This window comes from Leopardus geoffroyi, chromosome C2 (genome assembly GCF_018350155.1).
Source record: "Leopardus geoffroyi isolate Oge1 chromosome C2, O.geoffroyi_Oge1_pat1.0, whole genome shotgun sequence".
Taxonomy (NCBI): Eukaryota; Metazoa; Chordata; class Mammalia; order Carnivora; family Felidae; genus Leopardus; species Leopardus geoffroyi.
The window spans coordinates 106,975,476-106,998,659 of record NC_059333.1 but is presented as its reverse complement, the minus strand read 5'-3'; the positions used below and the strand labels follow the sequence as shown (position 1 = coordinate 106,998,659).

Below are 23,184 nucleotides of genomic sequence, written 5' to 3'. Positions count from 1 at the left end.
ACTGCTTTATCAAGGACATTCTTAAGTGAAACTGCCTTAAAAAAATTTTTTTAAACTGTGTGTTGCAGTGAAGAATATAATGACTACTACTAGTATAATTTGATGCCATTGCCTTGATTCTTGTTAAGGCTCCAGCAGTTTTGCCTACTATTGCTTTTATTTACATCATCAGTGCAAAAGTCAACACAGTGAAAAAGGGAAATCATGTTTCAATATTATAATGAAAATAGTTTTGATTTCTTGGATCCCTGAAAGGGTCTTAGGGACCTGCAAAGGTCTACTAACTCCATTTTGAGAATTGCTATTATAGTGGGCAAGGGTTTTTGTCACTTGCTCATTGATATATCTCTTATACCTAGGCCTGTAATCATCCTGGGACTTTTCACCTGTGTCTAGTTGTTAGATTTTTTTTTTTTTTCCTTTTTTTTTTCTTGAATCTGGGTCATCTTTGTTGGTTTACTCTCTACTTTTGGTGGAGCACATCGTTTAGTAGCTTCCTAAGAAAGGGTGAGTGCAAGGTATAGTTTTGAGACTGCATATTTGAAAGTGTCTTTATTCTGATCTGTTACTACATCAGTGATTGGGTCTTAATATAGACAGGTTGAAAATCATTTTCACTTAGATTTGTAAAGGCAAGTGCTTTTTGTTTTCTGTGTTGCTGTTGAGAAGCCCTTTGTGATTCCCCCTATTTATTTCTCTTTGGAAGTTTCTAGGATCTTCTATATATGGCTGGTGTCTGAATTTTTCTGAGATATATCTGGTGTATGTCTTTTATTACTTCATTGTCCTGGGGATTTAAAGCAATGTCTTTCAATTCTGGAAATTCTTTTGAATTATTCTTTGGATATTTTTATCTCTTTTCTCCTCCTCCTTTTTTTTTTATGGAATGCATATTCATTGAATATCCAACTTTCTGGATTGATCCTCTCTTATCTCCTTTTTTTTTTTTTAATTTTTTTAACGTTTATTCATTTTTGAGAGACAGAGAGAGAGCATGAGCGGAGAAGGGGCAGAGGGAGGGAGACACAGAATCCGAAGCAGGCTCCAGGCTCTGAGCTGTCCACACAGAGCCCGACGTTGGGCTTGAACCCACGAACTGCGAGATCATGACCTGAACCGAAGTTGGACGCTCAACTGACTGGGCCACCCAGGCGCCCCTTTAATATTTTATTTTTAAGTAATTTCTACATCCAATGTGGGACTCAAAACCCTGAGATCGAGTCACATGCCCTGCAGACTGAGCCAGCCAGGCACCTACCTCCTATTTTTTCTTTTTCTTTCTACTTTCTTCAAGTCTTTTGACCTTATCTTCTAACCCTATTGATTTGTTTTTGTTGTTGTTTTTATTTTAGACACAGAGTGAGAGCATGTGTGCACATGAGCAGGGGAGAGGGGCAAAGGGGGAGAGAGAAAGAGAATCTTATGTAGGCTCCAGCCCTATGCTGGGATCCATCCCATGACCCTGGGATTATGACCTGAGCGGAAATCAAGAGTCTGACGCTCAACCAACTGAGCCACCCAGGAGCCCCTACACTATTGTACTTTTTATTACAAATTATCATTTGTTTGAATTTCAAGCTTTCCTGTTCTTTGCATGTTCTTCCTATTCTTGTTTGCGGGATCATCTTCTCATGTTTCTGAGGATATTAACTGATTTTTTCTGCATGTTCCCTGTTTACTAAAAGTTGCTTTTTTTTCTTTTTGTTTTGGTTCTGTCTCTTATGATGAAGGCTTTCATCATGTGATTGGTTATCTTTTGTTGTATAATCACTAAAAGGTCAACAACAAAAAAGTTTACAGAGAAAAGTTTATCGTTTAAGGTTTGGACTTGTTAACTGGTGGGTTTGGTTAAAGGGTGATTGGGTAAGGGCCTGGCCTTTTTTTCAGAGGACCTTCAAATATTTATTTACCTTTTTTTGGCTACCTATCAGTTTTTGTAAAGAATCTTCTGCCAGAATTCTTGGATCCAAGTACACAGAGTGCTGCAGTATTTACCATTAGATTATAAACCTTCATTTTCCTTTAACTTTGGCATCTTTAAGTTTAGCATCTTTCTGCCCTCTTTTACCCTGGACCTGGTGCTTCATTGTTTCATCGTTTTCCTAAAATAAACCATCTTTCCTGCTGGGACTGGAGAGGAGTAGTTACTTATCTGGTTTGGATGGGGGAGGACCTGGGAGATTACTTCTTTTACATTTTCAACTAATTCTCTGTATTTTAGTCTCATGACCCATTGTGCCTGCTCTGGTATCTGGTGTCTCAAATTCTTGACCCTTTCTGATTTTTGCTACGTGAATTGGCCTTTCTCTTGTTGGAATTCTCTGCAGTTGCTTGATATTCAACTTTCTTAGCTCTAAATTCTCCATCTGGTTTTCATTTGCTAAAAATTTATTGACATATCTTGTCTACTGTTCCTGTTGTTTTCTCTTCTAGTCTCTTTATCGTTGTGAATTTGTACTTCTTTATCCTTTCATGCTCATTTTAGTATTTTTTTAACCAGATAAGATTATCATAAAAACTCATCTTAATTTAAATGGTTATTTGTGGGCAAAGAAACATCATTAACTGTCTAAAGATGAAAACAAGAAAGAAAAAAACAGGAAATAGGAAGACTTAGGTGATTGTTATCATGCAATTATGTAACATTCTTTAGTGAAAATACACATACACAGACGTGGTTACATGTTATATATAATGGATATATATGTGGATATTTAAGTGTGTATATATGTACATTTATACGGTCTATATATGTATACTTTCATAATTATAGTATTTGGAAGCTGGAAAGGGTCATGATGATCGTTAGCCAGTGCAATTTCATTTTTCAGTGAGGAAACTGGCTTTGATTTACAAGTGATTTACTGAAAGTTTCAAAACCAAGTCTTCCCAATATTTTAACTGTAAAATACTAGAACTATGAACAACTTGGAGGTTCAGAACTATATTTAAAGTCTAATTCTGGCCCTAGGTAAATAGCTTGATGTTTTGAATTAGTCCTGACAGTGATTTTCAAGTGGTATTGTGATTTTCAACTTTCAGGTGGTATTGTGTTAGAGTCAGGGAGGGGATGGCTTTCCTGACCATTCTGAAAACAAAGCTGTAATTTAACACTGTGCTTTGTTCATAGTAATGTTATTAACTTATTTTGAATAAATATTAAAGGGAATTATGAGATTTATTTATCTGCTCCATTAACTGTTTATCTTAACCATCACATAGGATGGATCTTGTTTTTATGTGACACTGAAAGATAGCTAATAACTATTTTAGTAAAATAAATGAGATTGTGTGTGAGACTAAAGGCTGACTTTAAGACAGGAAGCTTCTTATCAACTAAGTTAATTCTTTAATTTTTTTTAACATTTATTAATTTTTGAGAGACAGAGACAGAGTGTGAGTCGGGGAGAGGCAGAGAGAAAGGGAGACACAGAATCTGAAGCAGGCTCCAGGCACTGAGCTGACAGCACTGAGCCCGACGTGGGGCTCGAACTCACGAACTGTGAGATCATGACCTGAGCCAAAGTCGGACCCTTAACTGACTGAGCCACCCAGGTGCCCCTCAACTAAGTTAATTGTTTTTTTATTTTTTAATTTTTAAAAAATATTTATTTATTTTTGGGAGACAGAGAGACAGAGTGCAAGCAAGGGAGGGGCAGAGAGAGAGGGAGACACAGAATCTGAAGCAGGCTCCAGGCTCTGAGCTGTGAGCACAGAGCCGATGTGGAGCTTGAACCCGCAAAGTGTGGGATCGTGATCTGGGCCAGAAGTCCAATGCCCAACTGACTGAGTCACCCAGACGCCCCTCAACTAAGTTAATTCTTAAGAATAAAAAAGTTGTATTTCTGTATTTTTTTCTCTTTTGCTTACTAAATATACAAACATTACTATAGCCATATAGAAAATAGCGTAAAATAAAAACAATTACCCAGTTTCATTGCTTAAATATTATCAATTATTTTCATTTTTGCTCTTACTCATATGTACATATTTTGTTACAGTGTAGTCTCTGGAGATATGGTTTTAATAATGCTATAATGAATATCTTCATGAATATATCTTCCTTTTAAGAAAAACTTTGCAGATATATTCTTAGAAGTAGGATTGCTTTGTCAAAAAAAAAAATCAACATTTTAATGACTCTTTTTTTTTTTTTTTACTGCTTAATTGCATTCTAGAAGGATTTATACCATCACTTTATATAGGAATTAGCAGTATGCAGAGTTGACTGACTTAACAATAGCCTCATCAACGTTAGTACTTTGCATTGTTTCAGTTTGTACTTTGTTGATAACTAATGAGGTTTTATCCATTTAAAAATTTAGTATTTTTAGTTAGAAAAATGTAACTATAAAAGGTAGTAAAATATTTTTTAGCTTTAGGAAATGTGCAAGGATTAATGGTTGATCCCTAACTCAGCGTATAATTGATGGTAAGTGCAACTTAAAATATAAGAAAATTTATAATAATTTATATTCGTATCCCGTTCTCATAATTGACTCTTTACAGAGAGTTTTGAAAAAATTATGGACAAATTTAAATTGTTCATAAATTGTAAAAACAATTGATAATTCTTGAAGACTATACTAGAGCTACTTCTCATGTCTTGTCAAAGTGCCAGGTACATTTAAAATTTTACTTTAAGACTTTTTAAATTTTTACAAAGTTCTACAAATATTATTATGTTAAATTTCATCCATTGTGCCATTATGCTAGAAAAAATTTTCTTTGAATTTACACTTACAGAAATGGGACGCCGGTCATCAGATACTGAAGAAGAAAGCAGAAGCAAGAGAAAAAAGAAACACCGTAGACGGTCATCTTCAAGTAGTTCTTCAGATAGTAGAACATATAGCCGAAAGAAAGGTGGAAGGAAATCAAGGTCAAAGTCAAGATCTTGGTCCAGAGATCTTCAGCCTCGCTCTCATTCATATGATAGAAGGTAATTTTTATAATTTTTACTTATTTAGTAATGAGAGTAGCATTCTTTAGTATTTATATGTTTTTTTGGGTCAAAAAAACTTTCAATTTTTTTGGGTAAAACATTTTTTCTTTTAGAAGTTATATTTATGAGGGTTAAGTGCCAACCCAAAAGTTTTTAAAAATTTTTTTTAGTTTTTATTTTGAGTATGCTACATTAGTATCAGGTGTACAATTTTGTGACTTGATAGGTTTATGCATTATTCTGTGTTCACCACAAGTATAGCTACCCTCTGTTCCGTTACATTGCTGTTGTAATATCATTGACTATATTGCTTATGCTCTGCTTTTTATTCCTGTGCCTTACTCGTTTCATGACTGGAAGCCTGTATCTCCCTTTCCCTTTCACCCATTTGGCCCAACCCCTCATTCTCCCAAAGGTTTTCCTTTTTGCCAGGCCCAATCCATGGGTCTAGTGTCTGTCCTTTGTTCTTTGTAGGCATGTAGATATAAACTGGTGTAGTTCTCATGAAATATCGTCTGATAATATTTGGAAGGATAGTATACTGCTGAGGCCCCCTAACGTGTTAATTAGTAGCTGGATCCAATGACTAAACTATGCATCAGTCATCTGACTGTTAAAGAAGAATAACATTTTATCTCTATTTGCTTCTAGGAAAGAGTGAGAAGTAGTAAAAATGAGACGATTCTTTAGAATCTAGAAGATTTCTGTCTAATGCCTGTAAAAAATTTTTTATAGCAATGACACTTGATTTTATTTTATTTCAGACGCAGGCATCGATCAAGCAGTAGCTCTTCGTATGGCTCTCGAAGAAAACGAAGTCGAAGTCGTTCAAGGGGTCGAGGGAAATCCTATAGAGTTCAGAGATCTAGGTCAAAAAGCAGAACAAGAAGGTATGCTGTAGTAGATATTTATCGCTGTTACAAAGCTATTTGTAACAGACTGTTTCCAAATTTAGTGATCTAAAGCAACAATCATTTATGTTCTCATGATTTTATGATTTTGACTGAGCTCAGCTGACAGTTCTGCTAATTTCACCTGGGGTCACTCATCCTCACTGGCTTCTCATTCTCTAGTAGTCAGGACAGGGCTTTTTCACACGATGGAGGACATTTTTGAAGAATGTAAGAGAAGAAGCTAGAATTTTTCGAGATCTTGCCTCAGTGTGTTATAGAATGAGTTTGTGTCTCCCGTAAATTCGTATATTGATGCCCTAACCCTCAACATAGCTATATTTGAAGAAAGGGTCTTTATGGAGGTAATTAAGGTTAAATGAGGTCATAGGGTAGAGCTTAATCCTGTAGGGATACATGTATCTTCACATGCCTTAAAAGAAGAGGAGGAGAGAGATCTTTTTCTTTCTCTGGGTATGCACTCAGAGGAAAGGCCACGTGAAGACACAGTGAAAAGGTGGATATTTATAAGCCAGGAAGACAGCCCTTACCAGTAACCAAATTAGCTGGCATCTTCATTTTAGAATTATAATAGCCTCCAGAACTGTGAGAAATAAATTTCTGTTGTTTAAGCTGTCCATTCTGCTGGACTTTAGTTTGTTATAGCAGTTGGAACAGACTAATGCACAGCTAGACTAATACATTAATACACAGTCTAATATTCCACCTGTGTTTTCTGGCTGTGCTCAAGGGCCATTAATACAGAGAATAGCCTGTCTGGAGACAGTTGTACATTTGGGCAATGGTAGAAAATTTGGTTAAGTAGGATGGGGACTATGGTATTGACAGACTTGATAAAAATAGGCATTCAGAAATTATTGAAGGTTTTTGAGCAGAAGAATGTTAGGATAAAAACAGCATTTTAGGCAGATCATTTTCTTTTCTCTCTTAGTTCTTCATACTACTATTAGGCTCTAGTTTTAGGGATATATTAACAGCCTGGTTTTGTTATCTAGGCATGAAATTTTGTAAGTTGTATGAATCTGAAGTTGGTTAATAGCAGTAAAGTTCAAATATTTAGCTTTCTGGCCTTGTGTTATTTGGCCTCAGCCTCTTCTCCTCTGTTATACTCTATGGATAAGCCACCTTGTGTTACATACCTTTTTTTTCATACATGTCCCTGAGTTGCTAGCTTTGTTTCTTTGAGTATGCTCTTCGGCTTTCTTGCATATCTTTATTTTGAGAAATCTTTCTATCCTTTAATGCTTGGTTCTATTTAACCTTTAATTATTTCTCAGTCCTTTTTTGATTTTTTTACCTTTTCATTCCCAAGTTAAATTTAATCCCTCCTTTCTTGACCCACCATCACCTGTGGTTCCTGATTTGTAACAATTCTATTTTGAATATTATGTTTTTGTTATTCTCACATATTGCAAACTCTTGCAGTGGCACCCTCTTATTACCTAGCAAAATGCCTTGCTTGGTAAACATGTCTTGATTTGAATGAATGATTAAATGGGGAAATGAAGTTAGGTAGAGAGCTGGGTTTTGTAGCAAGAAAAAGTTTTATTGTTTTATTGATTTGGAGAAGGAAAGCTGTTTTTTTGGATGTATTGATTTGTCTAAAAAGAGTCTGATTACCAGAAAACAGCTTCAATTGAAATTTCCCATCATTGGGAACAAAAATAATAATTCATGTTTTTTATGGTCTTTTTTAGTTTATATTTTCACATATACTTCCATATATTTTCACGTGCATCAGTCATTTAGAGTTTGATTTCAAGCATTAGGGTACTAACATAAGAAACTTTTGTAACCTTTGGAAGGATTCAGGGAATTAGGAGAACTGTCACTGATTATTTTAGCTTGAAGCATGGCAGCTGGTTGTTTGCTCAGAAGTCACTGGAAATTTTAAGTACTCTCTCAGTTGGTAGCACCAAAGTGGGTGGCTCTCAAGAAACCATTCACCTGGAAGGTGTTTTTCTGCCCAATTATCTACCTACATCTATCTCCAAAGGGGGGGGGGGGTGTGTCTGGAAATGTTAATTTCCTTTGCAATGCAAGGAAGACTTTAAAAACAATAGCAGTGATGTCTAGTCAACCACAAACTATCTAGCACATATGCATTTAGTAATTTGAGTTTTGTAACTCAATCAGGGCATCATGCATCGTAATACCTTTATTTTGTATATCAGAAAACAAGTTCAGAGGTTTATTCAGAACAACTTTTCAGCCTCTTGGATTGACACTTTGGCATTTAACTATAATAACTAAATAATCTGGAGTCACTGAAAAGTCTTAAATTTTGAGAAAGTACATTATCTATGTCCTATGCACATACTATTTTAAGAATATATTTTAAGAATTTTTCAAAATATTTGAACTAAATGAGTTTAATCTTGGTTTAACAAGAAAATTGAACAACTCATTCCTGAACAGCATGGGTAATCAAGGCTATATTTTAAACAGAAAAGATGAAAGTAGTCAGTTTTTCAAAGAAAAAAATACGATTCTAAAGCAAAGGTGTGTTGTTAATGATCTCTGTGCTTTTTAATAGAAATGAGTGATTTCAGTCATGGTAAGTCAGATACTTCCAGAAAACTTGTTACACATGTAAAAAGTAATTGAAAGATGAAGCATGTTCTGAGGGATGGCAGGGGGAAGTCAAATATGTGAAGTTTGTTGTGGTTTCCATGGATGAGTTACAGAGTAATTAGGTGATTATGCTTTTTAATATAATTGTTTTTAATGTTTGTTTATTTTTGAGAGAGAAAGTATGTGAGAGTGGGGGTGTGGGCAGAGGATTTGAAGCAAGTTCTGCACTGACAGCAGCAAGCCCTATGTGGGGCTCAAACTCACAAACTGAGATCATGACCTGAGCCGAAGTCAGACGCTTAACTGACTGAGCTACCCAGGCACCCCAGCTTTTTGATATAATTTTTATGTTCTCAAAATATTCAAGTTGTGACATATTTCACTTCCTTTTGCGACAGTGAGGGATCTGCTCCTGTTATTCACTGTATGTTTATTTATTTCCTCATTCCAGAATACGCAGAAAGTACTTTTAGAATTGCTGATACATACCACTGTAAAAAAACAAACTTACAAACTAGGGTTAATATTTTTTGTGCTACTTTTTATCTTTACTGTGGGGGTATATAGTTCTCTTCCCCACTTCATTATGGTTAGTTTCTTCAAAGAGGTAGATTTGTTTGTTTTTGTTTATATTTCAAGTTTTTTTATCCCGCTAAATTTTAAAATTTTATTTGTCTCTCCCTTTCTTTTAGTATGTGAAATATTAATATGGTTCTAACAGATAGTACTATACTAAAAAGGCATATGCAGAGAAATACCACTCCCCTTTCTCCCTTGTACCTTGTTTCTAACCACTCCATAGGTAACTAATTCTATTTGTATTTTAGGTTTTACTTTTTTTTTTTTTTTTTTTTTAAAGAGAGAGAACAAGAGAGTGTGTGTGCATGTGTGTAAGTCGCATGCCTGAGACAGGGAAGGGGCAGAGGGAGAGGAAGAGAGAATCTTAAGCAGGTTCCATGGTCGGTGTGGAGCCCAATGCCGGGCTCAATTCCACGACCCTTGAATCATGACCTGAACTGAAACCAAGAGTTGGGTGCTGAACTGACTGAGCTATCCAGGCACCACTCCTCTGTTTGTTTTTAAACAAAGTGGTAGTATATCCATGGTATACTATAGATATTCTTTTGTACTTTTGTCCTTTTGTTTACTAGTTTATCTTGGAAAACACTCCATGTCACTTAATAGTAATCTTACTCATTTTTTCATGGCTGCTTAGTTGCTCATTGTGTGGCTCTATCATAATTTGTTTAGCCTATCTTCTACATATGGACATTAAGGATACTTCCTATATTTTGCAGTTACTAAAAAGCTGCCATAGATAACCTTGTACATGAAAATTTTTATATTGTTGGAGGTATATTTTTAGGGGAAACTCCTACAAATAGGATTGCCAGATGAAAAGATAAATAAGTTTGTAGTTTTGATAGAAATTGCTAAAATCCTGGGGTGCCTGGGTGGCTCAGTCAGTTAAGTGTCTGATTTTGGCTCAGGTCATAATCTTGCGGTTTGTGGGTAGTTCATGGGTTTAAGCCACGCATTGGGCTCTGGGCTGACAGTGAGAAGGCTGCTTGGGTTTCTCTGTCTCTCTCTGTCCCTCCCCCACCCCCCCCCACCCCGAGCTCTCTCTCTCTCTCTCTCTCATAAAGTAAATAAAACTGTCAGTAGTATGTAAGAGTCCTGTTTCCCAACAACCTCATCAATAGAATATGTTGGCATATTTAAATATTTGCCCGTGTGATAAATGAAAAATGGTATTGTAATGTAGTTTTGGTTTTCATTTCTTTTTATCATAAGTGTTGAACATCTTTTTTTATGTTTGAGGGCCATTTTTCTGTCTTTTTTGTATGCAAATTTTCTCTTCATGTCTTTTGGGTTTTTGATATTTTTTTCCTTTAATTTTAAAGAGTTACTAGATAATCAACCCTTTAGCTGTAATACATATGGCAAATATATTCTCTTAGTCTTTCAAGTGGTCTTTTGATTTTGTTCATGCTACTTCTTGGCCATGCAGAAGCGTTTTTATGTGGTCAAATTTATCACTCTTCTCTCAACGTTTATTTATTTTTGGGACAGAGAGAGAGACAGAGCATGAACGGGGGAGGGGCAGAGAGAGAGGGAGACACAGAATCGGAAACAGGCTCCAGGCTCTGAGCCATCAGCCCAGAGCCTGACGCGGGGCTCGAACTCACGGACCGCGAGATCGTGACCTGGCTGAAGTCGGACGCTTAACCGACTGCGCCACCCAGGCGCCCCTATCACTCTTCTCTCAATGCATCTTTCCTTACATTCAGAATATAGAGAAATTCATTCCTTATACCCAGATAGGAGTTCACTGATGTGTCTTGTTTATTTCATTTTTTACATTTATGTCTTTTATATATTTGGATTTGTTCTTGTCAATGATATGAGGTATGGATCTATTGTTTTTATTTATTTATTTTAATTTTAATTTGTTTTATTATTTTTTTAATTTACATCCAAATTAATTTGCATATAGTGCAACAATGATTTCAGGAGTAGATTCCTTAGTGCCCCTTACCCATTTAGCCCATCCCCCCTCCGACAGCCCCTCCCATAACCCTCAGTTTGTTCTCCATATTTATGAGTCTCTTCTGTTTTGTCCCCCTCCCTGTTTTTATATAATTTTTGTTTCCCTTCCCTTATGTTCATCTGTTTTGTCTCTTGAAGTCCTTATATGAGTGAAGTTATATGATTTTTGTCTTTCTCTGACTAATTTCACTTAGCATAATACCCTCCAGTTCCATCCATGTAGTTGCAAATGACAACATTTCATTCTTTTTGATTGCCGAGTAGTACTCCATTGTATACATACACCACATCTTCTTTATCTACTCATCCATTGATGGACATTTGGGCTCTTTCCATATACTTTGGCTATTGTTGATAGAGCTGCTATAAACATAGCAGTGCATGTGTCCCTTTGAAACAGCACACCTGTATCCCTTAGATAAATACCTAGTAGTGCCATTGCTGGGTTGTAGGGTAGTTCTATTTTTAGTTTTTTGAGGAACCTCCATACTGTTTTCCAGAGTGGCTGCACCAGCTTGCATCCCAGGATCTATTGTTTTCTTTTTTCAGTTGGCTGTTGTCACATCACCATTTATTAAAAAGTCCATCTTTGCCCCAGTGATTTGTGATACCCCTTTTATTGATGTACTAAATTTCATTACTACTTAGGTCTTTTTTTTTTTTTTCTTTGACTTTATGCATATTCCAGCAGCCTGCTTGTTCATTTATGCACTGGTACCACACTGCTAAGTATAGAAACTGTATAGTATACTTTAATGTTGGATAGGGCTAAGTCCTCCTTTGACTTTTAACTTTTCATTTTCAGTGTTCTCCTGGCTGTTACTTTCATGTGAACTGCCTGTTTTTTTTCACACAAACTTTGAAATTAACTCATTTAGGTCCATTAAAAAAGCTTTTGGTGTCTTTATTGAGATTTTATTAAACTTATGAATTATGGAGACCTGACATCTTTATCATGTTGAGTTGTTCTAAGAGGAAAGGGATGGTTTTTCATTTGTTGTAGGCAGGTTTTTTATAATTCAGGAGTGTTTTAAAGTTTTTGTCAGATAAATCTTGCCCATTTCTTCTTTTTTTTTTTTTTATTACCTCAGCATTTATTGTGCCTTTTCCTTTACAAAGCAGTGTGTGTGTTTTTACACACCATGTTACATTAGTGTTAAGTGTACAACATAGTGATTTGACAAGTTATGTGTTCTGCTAAGTTCACCACAAATGTTATCTTTCATTTGTCACTATACAGTGCTATTACAGTACTGTTCACTGTGTTCCCTATGCTATACTTCTCATCCCTGTGAAATATTCATTCCACCTGTATCTCCCACTTCTCCTCATATGGTATTTGTCTTTGACTTATTTCACTTATCATAATACTATCTATGTCTTGCAAATGGCAAGATCTCATTCTTTTTTTATGGCTGAGCAATACTGTATTGTGTGTATGTATATATGTGTATAAATCTACATATGCATAGTATTTTTATTTTTAATTTTTTGAGGCAATAGCATACAGTTTTCCACAGTGACTGCACTAGTTTGCATTCCCAGCCACAGTGCACGAGGGTTTCCTTTTCTCTGCATCCTTGCCAACACTTATTTCTTGTCTTTTTGATTCTGGCCATTCTGACCAGGTGTGAAGTGATATCTTAATGTGGTTTTGATTTGCATTTCTCTAATGATTAGTCATTTTGAGCATCTTTTCATGTGTCTGTTGGCCATCTGTATATCTTCTTTTTTAGAAAACTATCTATTTGAGTCTTCTGCCCATTTTTTAATTGGATTATTTGTGGGGTTTTTTTTTGGTGTTGAGTTATAAAAGTTCTTTGTAGATTTTGAATATTACCTCTTACCAAATATATTATTTGCAAATATCTTCTCTCATTCAGTAGGTTTCCATTTGTTGATGGTTTCCTTCACAGTGCAAAAGCTTTGTATTTTGGTGTAGTCCCAAAAGTTTATTTTTGCTTTTGTTTCCCTTGCCTGAAGAGACATATCTAGAAAAATAATGCTAAGGCTGATGTCAGGTTATTGCCTGTGTTTTCTTGTAGGAGTTTTATGGTTTCAGGTCTCACATTTAGGTTTTTAATACATTTTGAGTTTATTTTTTATTTTTGTACATAGTGTAAGAAAGTGGTCCAGTTTCATTCCTTTGCCTGTAGCTATCCAGTTTTCCCAGCACCAATTGTTGAAAAGACTTTTTTCTCATTGTATATTCTTGCCTCCCTTTTCCTAGCTTAAACCATATAAACATGGGTTTATTTCTGGGCTCTCTATTCTGTTCCACTGGTCTTTGTGTCTGATTTTGTGCTAGTACTGTTTTGATTACTATAGTTTTGTAGTGTATTTTGAAATCAGGAATTATGATACCTCCAGCTTTTTTTTTTTTTTTTTTTCTCAAGATTGCTTTGACTTTTTGGGGTCTTTTGTGGTTCCTTGAAAATTTTAGGATTGTTTGTTCTAGTTCTTTTTTTTTTTTTTTTTAATTTTTTTTTTTTCAACGTTTATTTATTTTTGGGACAGAGAGAGACAGAGCATGAACGGGGGAGGGGCAGAGAGAGAGGGAGACACAGAATCGGAAACAGGCTCCAGGCTCTGAGCCATCAGCCCAGAGCCCGACGCGGGGCTCGAACTCCTGGACCGCGAGATCGTGACCTGGCTGAAGTCGGACGCTTAACCGACTGCACCACCCAGGCGCCCCTGTTTGTTCTAGTTCTATGAAAAATGTTTTTTAAATAAATTTTTATTTATTTATTTTTGAAAGAGAGAGAGACAGAGAACAAGTTGGGGAGGGTCAGAGAGAAAGGGAGACAGAGGATTCAAAGTGGGCTCCACACAGACAGCAGAGAGCCCAATGTAGGGCTCAAACCCATGAACCGCGAGATCATGACCTGAGCTGAAGGCAGCTGCTTAACCTACTGAGTCCCTGAGGTGCCCCTGTTGTTGGTATTTTGATAGGGATTGCATTAAATCAGTTGATTGCTTTGGGTAGTATGGATATTTTAACAATATTTGTTCTTCCAATCCATGAGCATGAAATGTCTTTCCATTCATTTGTGTCATCTTCAGTGACTTTCATCAGTGTTTTATAGTTTTCAGAGTACAGGTCTTTCTCTTTAGTTAAGTTTATTCCTAGGTATTTTATACTTATTGGTGCAACTGCAGATGGGATTGTTTTCTTAATTTCTTTCTGCTACTTCATGGTTAGTGTATAGAAATACAACAGATTTCTATATATTAAATTTGCATCCTGAGGCTTTTACTAAATTCACATTAGTTCTGGTAGTTTTGGGGTGGAGTCTTTAGGGTTTTTTATATCTAATATCATCCTCTGCAAATCGTGTGACAGTTTTACTTCTTCCTTACCAATTTGGATGCCTTTTATTTCTTTTTTTGATTGCCATGGCTGGGACTTCCACTACTATATTGAATTAAAGTGTTAAGAGTGGACATACTTGTCTTGTTCCTAATATTAGGGGACAAGCTCTCAGTTTTTCACCACTCAGTATGATGTTAGCTGTGGTTTTTTCATATATGGCCTTTCTTATGTTGAGGTACATTCTCTCTAAACCTGTTTTGTTGAGGGTTTTTATCACGAATGGATGTTGTACTTTGTCAGATGCTTTTTCTGCAACTATTGTGATGATCATATGGTTTTTATTCTTTCTCTTGATAATGTGTGTATCCATTGATTGATTTGTGAATATTGAACTACCCTTGCATCCCGGGAATAAATCTCACTTGATAATGGTGCATGATTTTTGCATGTATTGTTGGATTTGGTTTGCTAGTATTTTGTTGAGGATTTTTTCATCTGTGTTCATGACAGATGTTTGCCTGTAGTTCCCCTTCTTTTTTTTTTTTTTTTTTTTTTTTTTTGGTGTCTTTATCTGGTTTTGGTATCAGGGTAATGTTGGACTCATAGAAGGAATTTGGAGGTTTTCCTTCCTCTTCTTTTTCTGGAGTGGTTTGAGAAGAGTAAGTATTAACTATTCCTTAAATGTTTGGTAGAATTCACCTCTGAAGCCATCTTGTCCTGGACTTTTGTTGGGAATGTTTTGCTTGTTTTTTTTTTTTTAATTTCGTTGCCAGGTTTCAGTCTGTTGAAATTTTTTATTTCTTCCTGATTCAGTGTTGGAAAGTTATATGTTTCTAGGAATTTATCCATTTCTTCTAGGTTGTCCATTTTGTTGGTGTATACTTTTTCCATAGTATTCCCTTATAACCCTTTTATTTCTGAGGTCTTGGTTCTTGTTTCTACTTCTTCATTTCTGATATATATTTGATTTCCCTCTTTTTTGTTGTTGATTGAGTCTAGCTAAAGGTTTATCAATTTTATCTTTTATCACCTTGTTTTGTTGAGCTCTTAATTATTTCAGTCTCTAATTTATTTCTGCTTTAATCTTTATTCTGTCCTTCTACTGACCTTGGTCTTTACTTTTTTGTTTGTTAGCTCCTTTAGGTGTAAGGTTGGGTGGTTTATTTCAGATTTTTCTTGCTTCTTGATGTAGGCCTGTATTGCTATAATCTTCTCTCTTAGAACAGCTTTTGCTGTATCCCAAAGATTTTCAACTGTTGCGTTTTTATTTTAATTTGTCTCTATGTATTTTTTATTTCCTCTTTGATTTCTTGGTTGACCCATTGTTTAATAGCATGTTTTTTAACTTCCATCTATTTGTGTTCTTTCCAGATTTTCACTTGTGATTGATTTCTAGTTTCATGATGTTGTGGTTTGTAAAGAGGCATGATATGATTACAGTCTTTTTGACTTTATTCAGACTTGTTTTGTGACCTAAAATGTGATCTGTTCTGTAGAATGTTCCATTGTGTACTTGAAAAGAATGTGCTTTCTACTGTTTTTGGATGGAGTGTTCGAATATACATTAGGTCCATCTGGTCTGGTGTGTCATTCATAGCCACTGTTTTCTTGTTGATTGTCTGTCTGGAAGATCTATCCATTGATGTAAGTAGGTGTTAAACTCCCCCACAGTTATTACATTACTGTCAATTTCTTCCCTTATATGTTAATAGTTGCTTTATATATTTAGGTGCTTTCATGTTGGGTACAGAAATATTTACAATTGTTATGTCCTCTTGGATTGTTACCTTTATCATTGTGCAGTGTCCTACTTTGTCTTTTGCTATTTGTTTTAAAGTCTAAGTTGTCTGAAATTAGTACTGTTACTCCAGCTTTGTTTTTGCTTCCATTTGTATGGTAAATGTTTTTCTATCCCTTTATCTTCAATCTGCATGTATCTTTAGTTCTGAAGTGAGTCTCTTGTAGGCAGCATGTTGATTGGTCTTACTGTTTTATTCATTCTGTCACCCTGTGTCTTTTAATTGGAGCATTTAGTCCATTTACATTTAAAGTAATTATTGATAGGTATGTACTTATTGCCATTTTGTTACTTGTTTTATGGTTGTTTTTGTAGTTCCTCTCTGTTCCTTTCTCCTTCTCTTGCTCTTTTATTTTTTGTAGTTTGATGACTTTCTTTAGGTTATGCCTGGACTCCTTTCTCTGTATTTTTTGTGTATGATAGGTGTTTGATTTGTGGTCATCATGAGGTTCATATATGCGTATATCAGTCTTTATTGATGGTCACAAGTTTTAACCCATTCTAAAAGCGTTTTTATTCCCCATGTTTTATGTATATGATCTCATCCTGTGCATCTTTTTATCTTGTCAATTCCTTGACTGATTTTTACAGATGTAATTGATTTTATTGTTTTTGTGCTTTAACCTCCATACTGATTTTATAAGTGATTAATCTACTACTGTTATCATATGTTTGTATTTACCTGTAAAATTTTTTCTTTTCTTCATTTTCTTAATTCTGAAGATGGCTCTTTCTTTACACTCAAGAATTTCCTTTACAGGGCACCTGGGTGGCTCAGTTGGTTAAGTGTCTGACTTCAGCTCAGGTCATGATTTTGCGGTTTGGTTTGTGAGTTCAGGCTCTGCGTCAGGCTCTGTGCTAACAGCTCAGAGCCTGGAGCTTGCTTCAGATTCTCTGTCCCCTTCTGTCTGCTGCTCCCCTGCTTGTGCTCTGTCTCTCTCTCAAGAATAAATAAACATTAAAAACAAAAAAAGAATTCCCTTTAATGTTTCTTGTAAGGCTGGTTTAGTGGTAATGAACTTTGACTTTTGTTTGTTGGGAAATTCATTATCTCTGCTTTTATTCTGATGATAATCTTGCCAGGTAGAGTATTCTTGGTTTCAGGTTTTTTTCTTTCAGCCCTTTAAATATATCATGTCATTCCTTTCTTGCCTGCAATGTTCCTGCTGAAAAATCAGTTGATAGCCTTAGAGGGGGTTTCCTTGTACGTAACTGTTTTCTTTCCTCTTGCTGCTTTTACAGTTCTCCATTTATCACCACTTTGTGCCATTTTAAACTTTTTATTTATTTATTTATTTATTTTACATTTATTTATTTTTGAGAGACAGAGAGAGACAGAGCACAAGTGGGGAGGGGAGAGAGAGAAGGAGACAGAATCCAAAGCAGGCTCCAGGCTCTGGGGTCAGCCCAGAGTCCAATGCAGGGCTTGAACTCACAAACCATGAGATCATCACCTGAGCCGAAGTCGGACGCTTAACCGACTGAACCACCCAGACGCCCCACTGCTTTGTGCTATTTTAATTATTATGTGTCTTGGTGCAGACCTCCTTGTGTTAATTTTGTTGGGAGCTCTCTGTGTTTCCTTGATCTTAATGTCCATTCCCTTTCCCAGATTATGGCAATTGTCAGCTATTATTTATTTTTTCAAGTAAATTTCTTGTCCCTTTTTCTCTCTTCTCATTTTGAGTTAATTTTTACATATGGTGTAAGATAGTGTCCATCTTCATTATTTTGTATGTGGATATGGTTTTCCCAACATTTATTGAATAGACTATCATTTTCCCATTGTGTAGTCTTGTTAACATTGTGAAAATCATTTGGCTGTATACACAGGGTTTTATTTCTGCTCTCCATTCTTTTCCATTATTTTATGTGTTAGTCTGTATGCCAATACCATATTGCTTTGATTACTGTAGCTTTGTAATATATTTTTGAAATCACAAATATATTTGTGAGGCCTTCAGCTTTGTTCTTTTGCTAGATTGTTTTGGTGTTTGGGGTCCTTTGATGGTCAAAATCAATTTTAGAATTTTCCTGTTTCTGTGAAAAACTTTGGGATTTTGATAGTGTTTGTGTTGCATCTTTTGATAGCTTGTTAGTAATGACATTTTAATAATATGTCTCCCCATACCATGGACGTGGGATATTTTTCTATGGTGTCATCTTTAATTTTTTTTAGCACTATTTTGCTTTTGAGTGTGTGTGTACAAGATTTTTGCCTCCTTGGTTAAAGTTTATTCCTAAGTTTTATTCTTTTTAATGCTAATATAAGTGAGATTGTTAATTTTCTTTTCAGTTTGCTCACTGTTAGTGTAAAGAGACAACTGATTTTTGACTGTTGATTCTGTATCTTGCAGCTTTATTGAACTTATTTATTCTTACAGTGTGTGTGTGTGTGTGTGTGTGTGTAATCTTAGACTTTTCTACATTTAAGACTGTATCATTATGCCATGTGAAAGTCATGATTTTACTTTTTCCTTTCCAATTTGGATGACTTTTTATTTTTTTCTATTGCCTAATTGTTCTGTCTAGGAATTCCAGTACTATGTTGCATAGAAGTGGGGAATGTGGGCATCTTTGCCTTGCTACTGATCTTTGAGGAGAAACTTCCAGGTTTTTACTATTGAGTATGATGTTAACACTGGTCCTTTTGTATATGAACTTTATTATATTGAGGTACTTTCCTTTAATTTGTTGAGTGATTTTCATGAAAAGATGTTTAATCATGTCAGAAAATTTTGTACATCAATTGAGATCACCATGTGATTTTTGTTCTTCATTTTTTTCATGTGGTGTGTTACACTTGGTTTTTGTATATTTAATGATCCTTGTATTCAAGGGACAAAACCCATTTGTTTATGCTCTATAATTGTTTAAAAAAATTTTTTTTAAATGTTTATTTATTTTTGAGAGGGGGGAGGGGAGAAAGAGAGAGAGAGACACACACACACACACACACACACACACACAAACACAGCGTGAGCAGGGGAGGGGCAGAGAGAGAGGGAGATAGAATCCGAAGCAGGCTCCAGGCTTTGAGCTGTCAGCACAGAGCCCGATGCAGCGCTCAAACTCATGAGCCGTGAGATCATGACTTGAGCCAAAGTCAGACGCTTAACCAACTGAGCCACCCAGACACCCCTGTATAATTGTTTTATTTTTTTTAATCTTTTTTTTTTTTTTTTTCAACGTTTATTTATTTTTGGGACAGAGAGAGACAGAGCATGAACGGGGGAGGGGCAGAGAGAGAGGGAGACACAGAATCGGAAACAGGCTCCAGGCTCTGAGCCATCAGCCCAGAGCCCGACGCGGGGCTCGAACTCGCGGACCGCGAGATCGTGACCTGGCTGAAGTTGGACGCTTAACCGACTGCGCCACCCAGGCGCCCCTAATTGTTTTAATATGCTGTTGAATTTGATTTGTTAGTACTTTGGTTTTTTGCATCAATATTCAATATAGATACTAGTCTGTAGTTTTCTTGTATTATCTTTGTCTGGCTTTGGTATCAGGGTAATAATGCTGGCTCATAAAATGAGTTTGGAAGTATTCCCTCCTCTTTAATTTTTTGGAAGAGTTTCAGAGAGATTGGCATTAATTCTTATTTAAATGTTTGCTAGAATTCTCCAGTGAAGCCATCTGGTCCTGGGCTTTTATTTTTTGTGAGGGTTTTGATTACTGATTCATTCTCTTTTCCTTGCTACAGATCTGTTCAGATTTTCTATTTCTTCATAATTTAGTCTTGATAGATTGTGTATTTGTAAGAATTTATCCATATTTTGTTTGTTATCCAATTTGTTGGTGTATAATTATCGTAGTCTCATAATCCTTTTTATTTCTTTGACATCAGTTGTAATTTCTCCTTTTTCCTGTCTGATTTTAATTATTTGAGTCTTCTTTTTTTCCTTAATCTAGTTAGGGGCTTGCCAATTTTGTTGGTCTTTTCAAGAAAGAGACTTAGTTTCATTGACTTTTAATATTGTTTTTCAATACTTTATTTCATTACTTCTAGTCTAATCTTTATTAATCTCTTCCTTCTGCTAAGTTTTAGTGTAGTTTGTTCCTTTTCTAATTCCTTGAGATGTAAAGTTAGGTTCTTAGTTGGAGATCTTTTTTCTTTCTTAATGTAGGCATTTTCTGCTATAAACTACCATCTTAGGACTGCTTTTCTTATAACCACAAGTTGTGGTATGTTGTGTTTTCACTGTCATTTGTCTCAAGATATTTTTCTAATTTCCTTTGTGATTTCTTCTTTGGCCCTTTGGTTTTTCAAGCGCATGTTGTTTAAATTCCACATATTTATGGATTTGCCAGTTTTTCTGCTCTGTATATTTCTAGTTTAATTCATCTTGGTCAGAAAAGATACTTTGTATGGATTTGAGTCTTACTGTATTCGTTAGGACTTGTCTTGTGGCCTAACATGTGATCTGTCCTGGAGAATGTTTCATGTGTGTTTGAGAAGAAAGTATATTCTGCTGCCGTTGAGTGGAGTGTGCCCTATATGTCTCTTATATCTGGTTGGTCTGTAGTGTTGTTCAGGTCCTCTATTTCTTTATAGATCTTCTGTCTCCTTATTTTATCCATTATTGAAAGTGGAGAATTGAAATTTTTTATTATTGTGTTATTCTCTTTTTTTCCTTCTATTTTGTCAATGTTTGCCTTGTATATTTGAGTACTCTGGTATCAAGTGCATATATATTCACAATTGTTATATCTCCTGTGGATTGACTCTTATTATTATATAATGTCCTTTCCTATTTGTGACAGTTTTTGACTTAGTCTATTTTGTCTGAAACAAGCATGTCAACCCCTACTTTCTTTGGGTTACCATTTGGATGAAATATCTTTTCCATCCTTTCATTTTCAGCTGATTTCTGTCTTTACATCTAAGGTGAGTTTTTGTAAACAGCATATAATTGCATCTTGGTTTTTTTACTTCATTCAGCTAGTCTGTATCTTTCCTTTGAAGAGCTTAAGCCATTTACATTTAAAGTAATTACTGATGTAGAAAAACTGTTGGCCATTTTCTTAGCTTTCTGTCTATCTTGGAGCTATATTTTGTCCCTCTTTCCTCTCTTGGTGCTTTCCTTTGTGTTGTGTTGTTATTTTTAAATTAAAAAAATGTTTTTAATGTTAATTGTTTTGGGGAGAGAGAGAGAGGGAGGGAGGAAGGGAGTGTGTGAGTAGGGAAGGGGCAGAGAGAGAGGCAGACACAGAATTGGAAGCAGGCTCCAGGCTCTGAGCTGTCAGCACAGAGTCCCGTGAGGGACTTGAACTAGTGAACCGCGAGATCATGACCTGAGCTGAAGTTGGATGCTTAGCCAACTGAGCCACCCAGGTGCCCCCATATCTTGTATTAACATGCTTTGATTCCTTACTTTATTTTGTATATTTTCTGTAAGTATTTTTTTTGTGGTTACCATGGAACTTACATAAAATGTTAAAATTAGAAATATCTATTTTAAGCTGATAACAACTTACTTTTATATACAGAACCTCTAACTCTTTTATATCTGCCTACCCTGTCTTTGTTATTGATGTCACAAATTACATCTTAATATATTGTATATCTGTTTTTTTCTAAGTTTTTGAATTTATTTTTGAGAAAGAGAATAAGCAGAGGAGGGACAGATAGATAGGGGGACAGAGGATCTGAAGTGGACTCTGTGCTGAAGTAGAGAGTTCATGGCTTGAACCCATGAACCGTGAGACCATGACCTGAGCCAAAGTTGGATGCTTAACTAACTGAGCCACCCGGGCGCCCCTGTTGTGCACTTATTAACCTAGTTTTATAGTTACTTATTTTTTTTAAGATTTTACTAATTTTTATTTTTAGAGCAGTTTTCGGTTCATAGCACAGTTTAAAGGAAGGTATAGATATTTCCCATATGTCCTCTGTCCCTACACATGCATACCCTGCCGCATTATCAACATCCTCCACACCAGCATGGTACACGTGTTATAGTGATGAACCTATGTTGACAGAGTATAATCACCCAAAGTCCATAATTTGCATTGGGGTTCACTCTTTTTGCTGTATGTTCGTGGGTTTAGACAAATGCATTAATGACATATATCCATCATTATACTTTCTTACAGAGTAATTTCACTGCCCTAAAATTCCTCTGCCTATTCACCCTCCTTCTATCCCCAGACACTTCTGGCAACCACTGATCTTTTTGCTGTCATCATAATTTTACCTTTTCCAGAATGTCATCTAGTTGGAATCAAGCAGTATGTAGCCTTTTCAGATTGGCTTCTTTCAGTTAGTAATATGCAGCTATGATTCCTCCATGTCCTTTAATGGCCTGATCATTTCTTTTTAGTGTTATGTAATATTCCATTGTTTGGATATACCACAGTTTATTTATCTACTGAGCATATCTTGGTTTCTTCCAGGTTTTGGCACTTATGAATAAAGCAGCTATAGATATATGTGTACAGGTTTTTATGTGAACATAAGTTTATAGCTCTTTTGGGTAAATACCAAGGAGTATGATTGCTGGATTATATGGTAAGAGTATGTTTAGCTTTGTAAGAAACTGCCAGAGTTTCTTCTAAAGTGGCTGTTCCTGTTGCTCCACAGCCTCCCCAGCATTTAGTCTTACTAGTGTTCCAGATTTTGGTCATTTTAATAGGTTTTCAGTGGTAGTTCATTATTACTTTAATTTGCATTTCCCCGATGACATATGACGTGAAGGATCTTTTCATATGCTTATTTGCCATCTGTATATCCTCTTATTGAGTTGTCTCTTAAGGTCTTTGGCCCATATTTTAATAGGGCTGTGTTTTTTTATTGTTGAATTTTAAGAGTTCTTTGTATATTTTAGATGACACTCCTTTTATCAGATGTGTCGTTTTGTAAATAGTTTCTTCCATTCTGTGGCTTGTTGTGTTATTCTCTTGACACTCTTTTGCAGAGCAAAAGTTTTTAATTTTAATGAAATTTAGCTTATCAGTTATTATTTTTTTTTTTTTTATGGATCATGCCTTTGGTGTTATGTCTAAAGTCACTGCCATATCCAAAGTCATCTAGGTTTTCTTCTATGTTATGGAGATTATGTAGTTTTGTATTTTATACTTAGGTCTGGGATTC

The 23,184-nt window shown here is 35.6% G+C and overlaps 1 protein-coding gene across 1 annotated transcript in view; it reads left to right on the top strand.

Annotated features, from left to right (window-relative positions):
• The window catches only part of LOC123611328 (serine/Arginine-related protein 53), a 250,972-nt gene that overhangs the window by 5,050 nt on the left and 222,738 nt on the right, over positions 1–23,184 (top strand). The window contains exons 2-3 of the mRNA XM_045503151.1: positions 4,747–4,942; positions 5,710–5,835. Coding sequence (XP_045359107.1) covers positions 4,749–4,942; positions 5,710–5,835 — 320 coding nt within the window. The 5' untranslated portion in view covers positions 4,747–4,748. The remainder of the gene's footprint in view (positions 1–4,746; positions 4,943–5,709; positions 5,836–23,184) is intronic.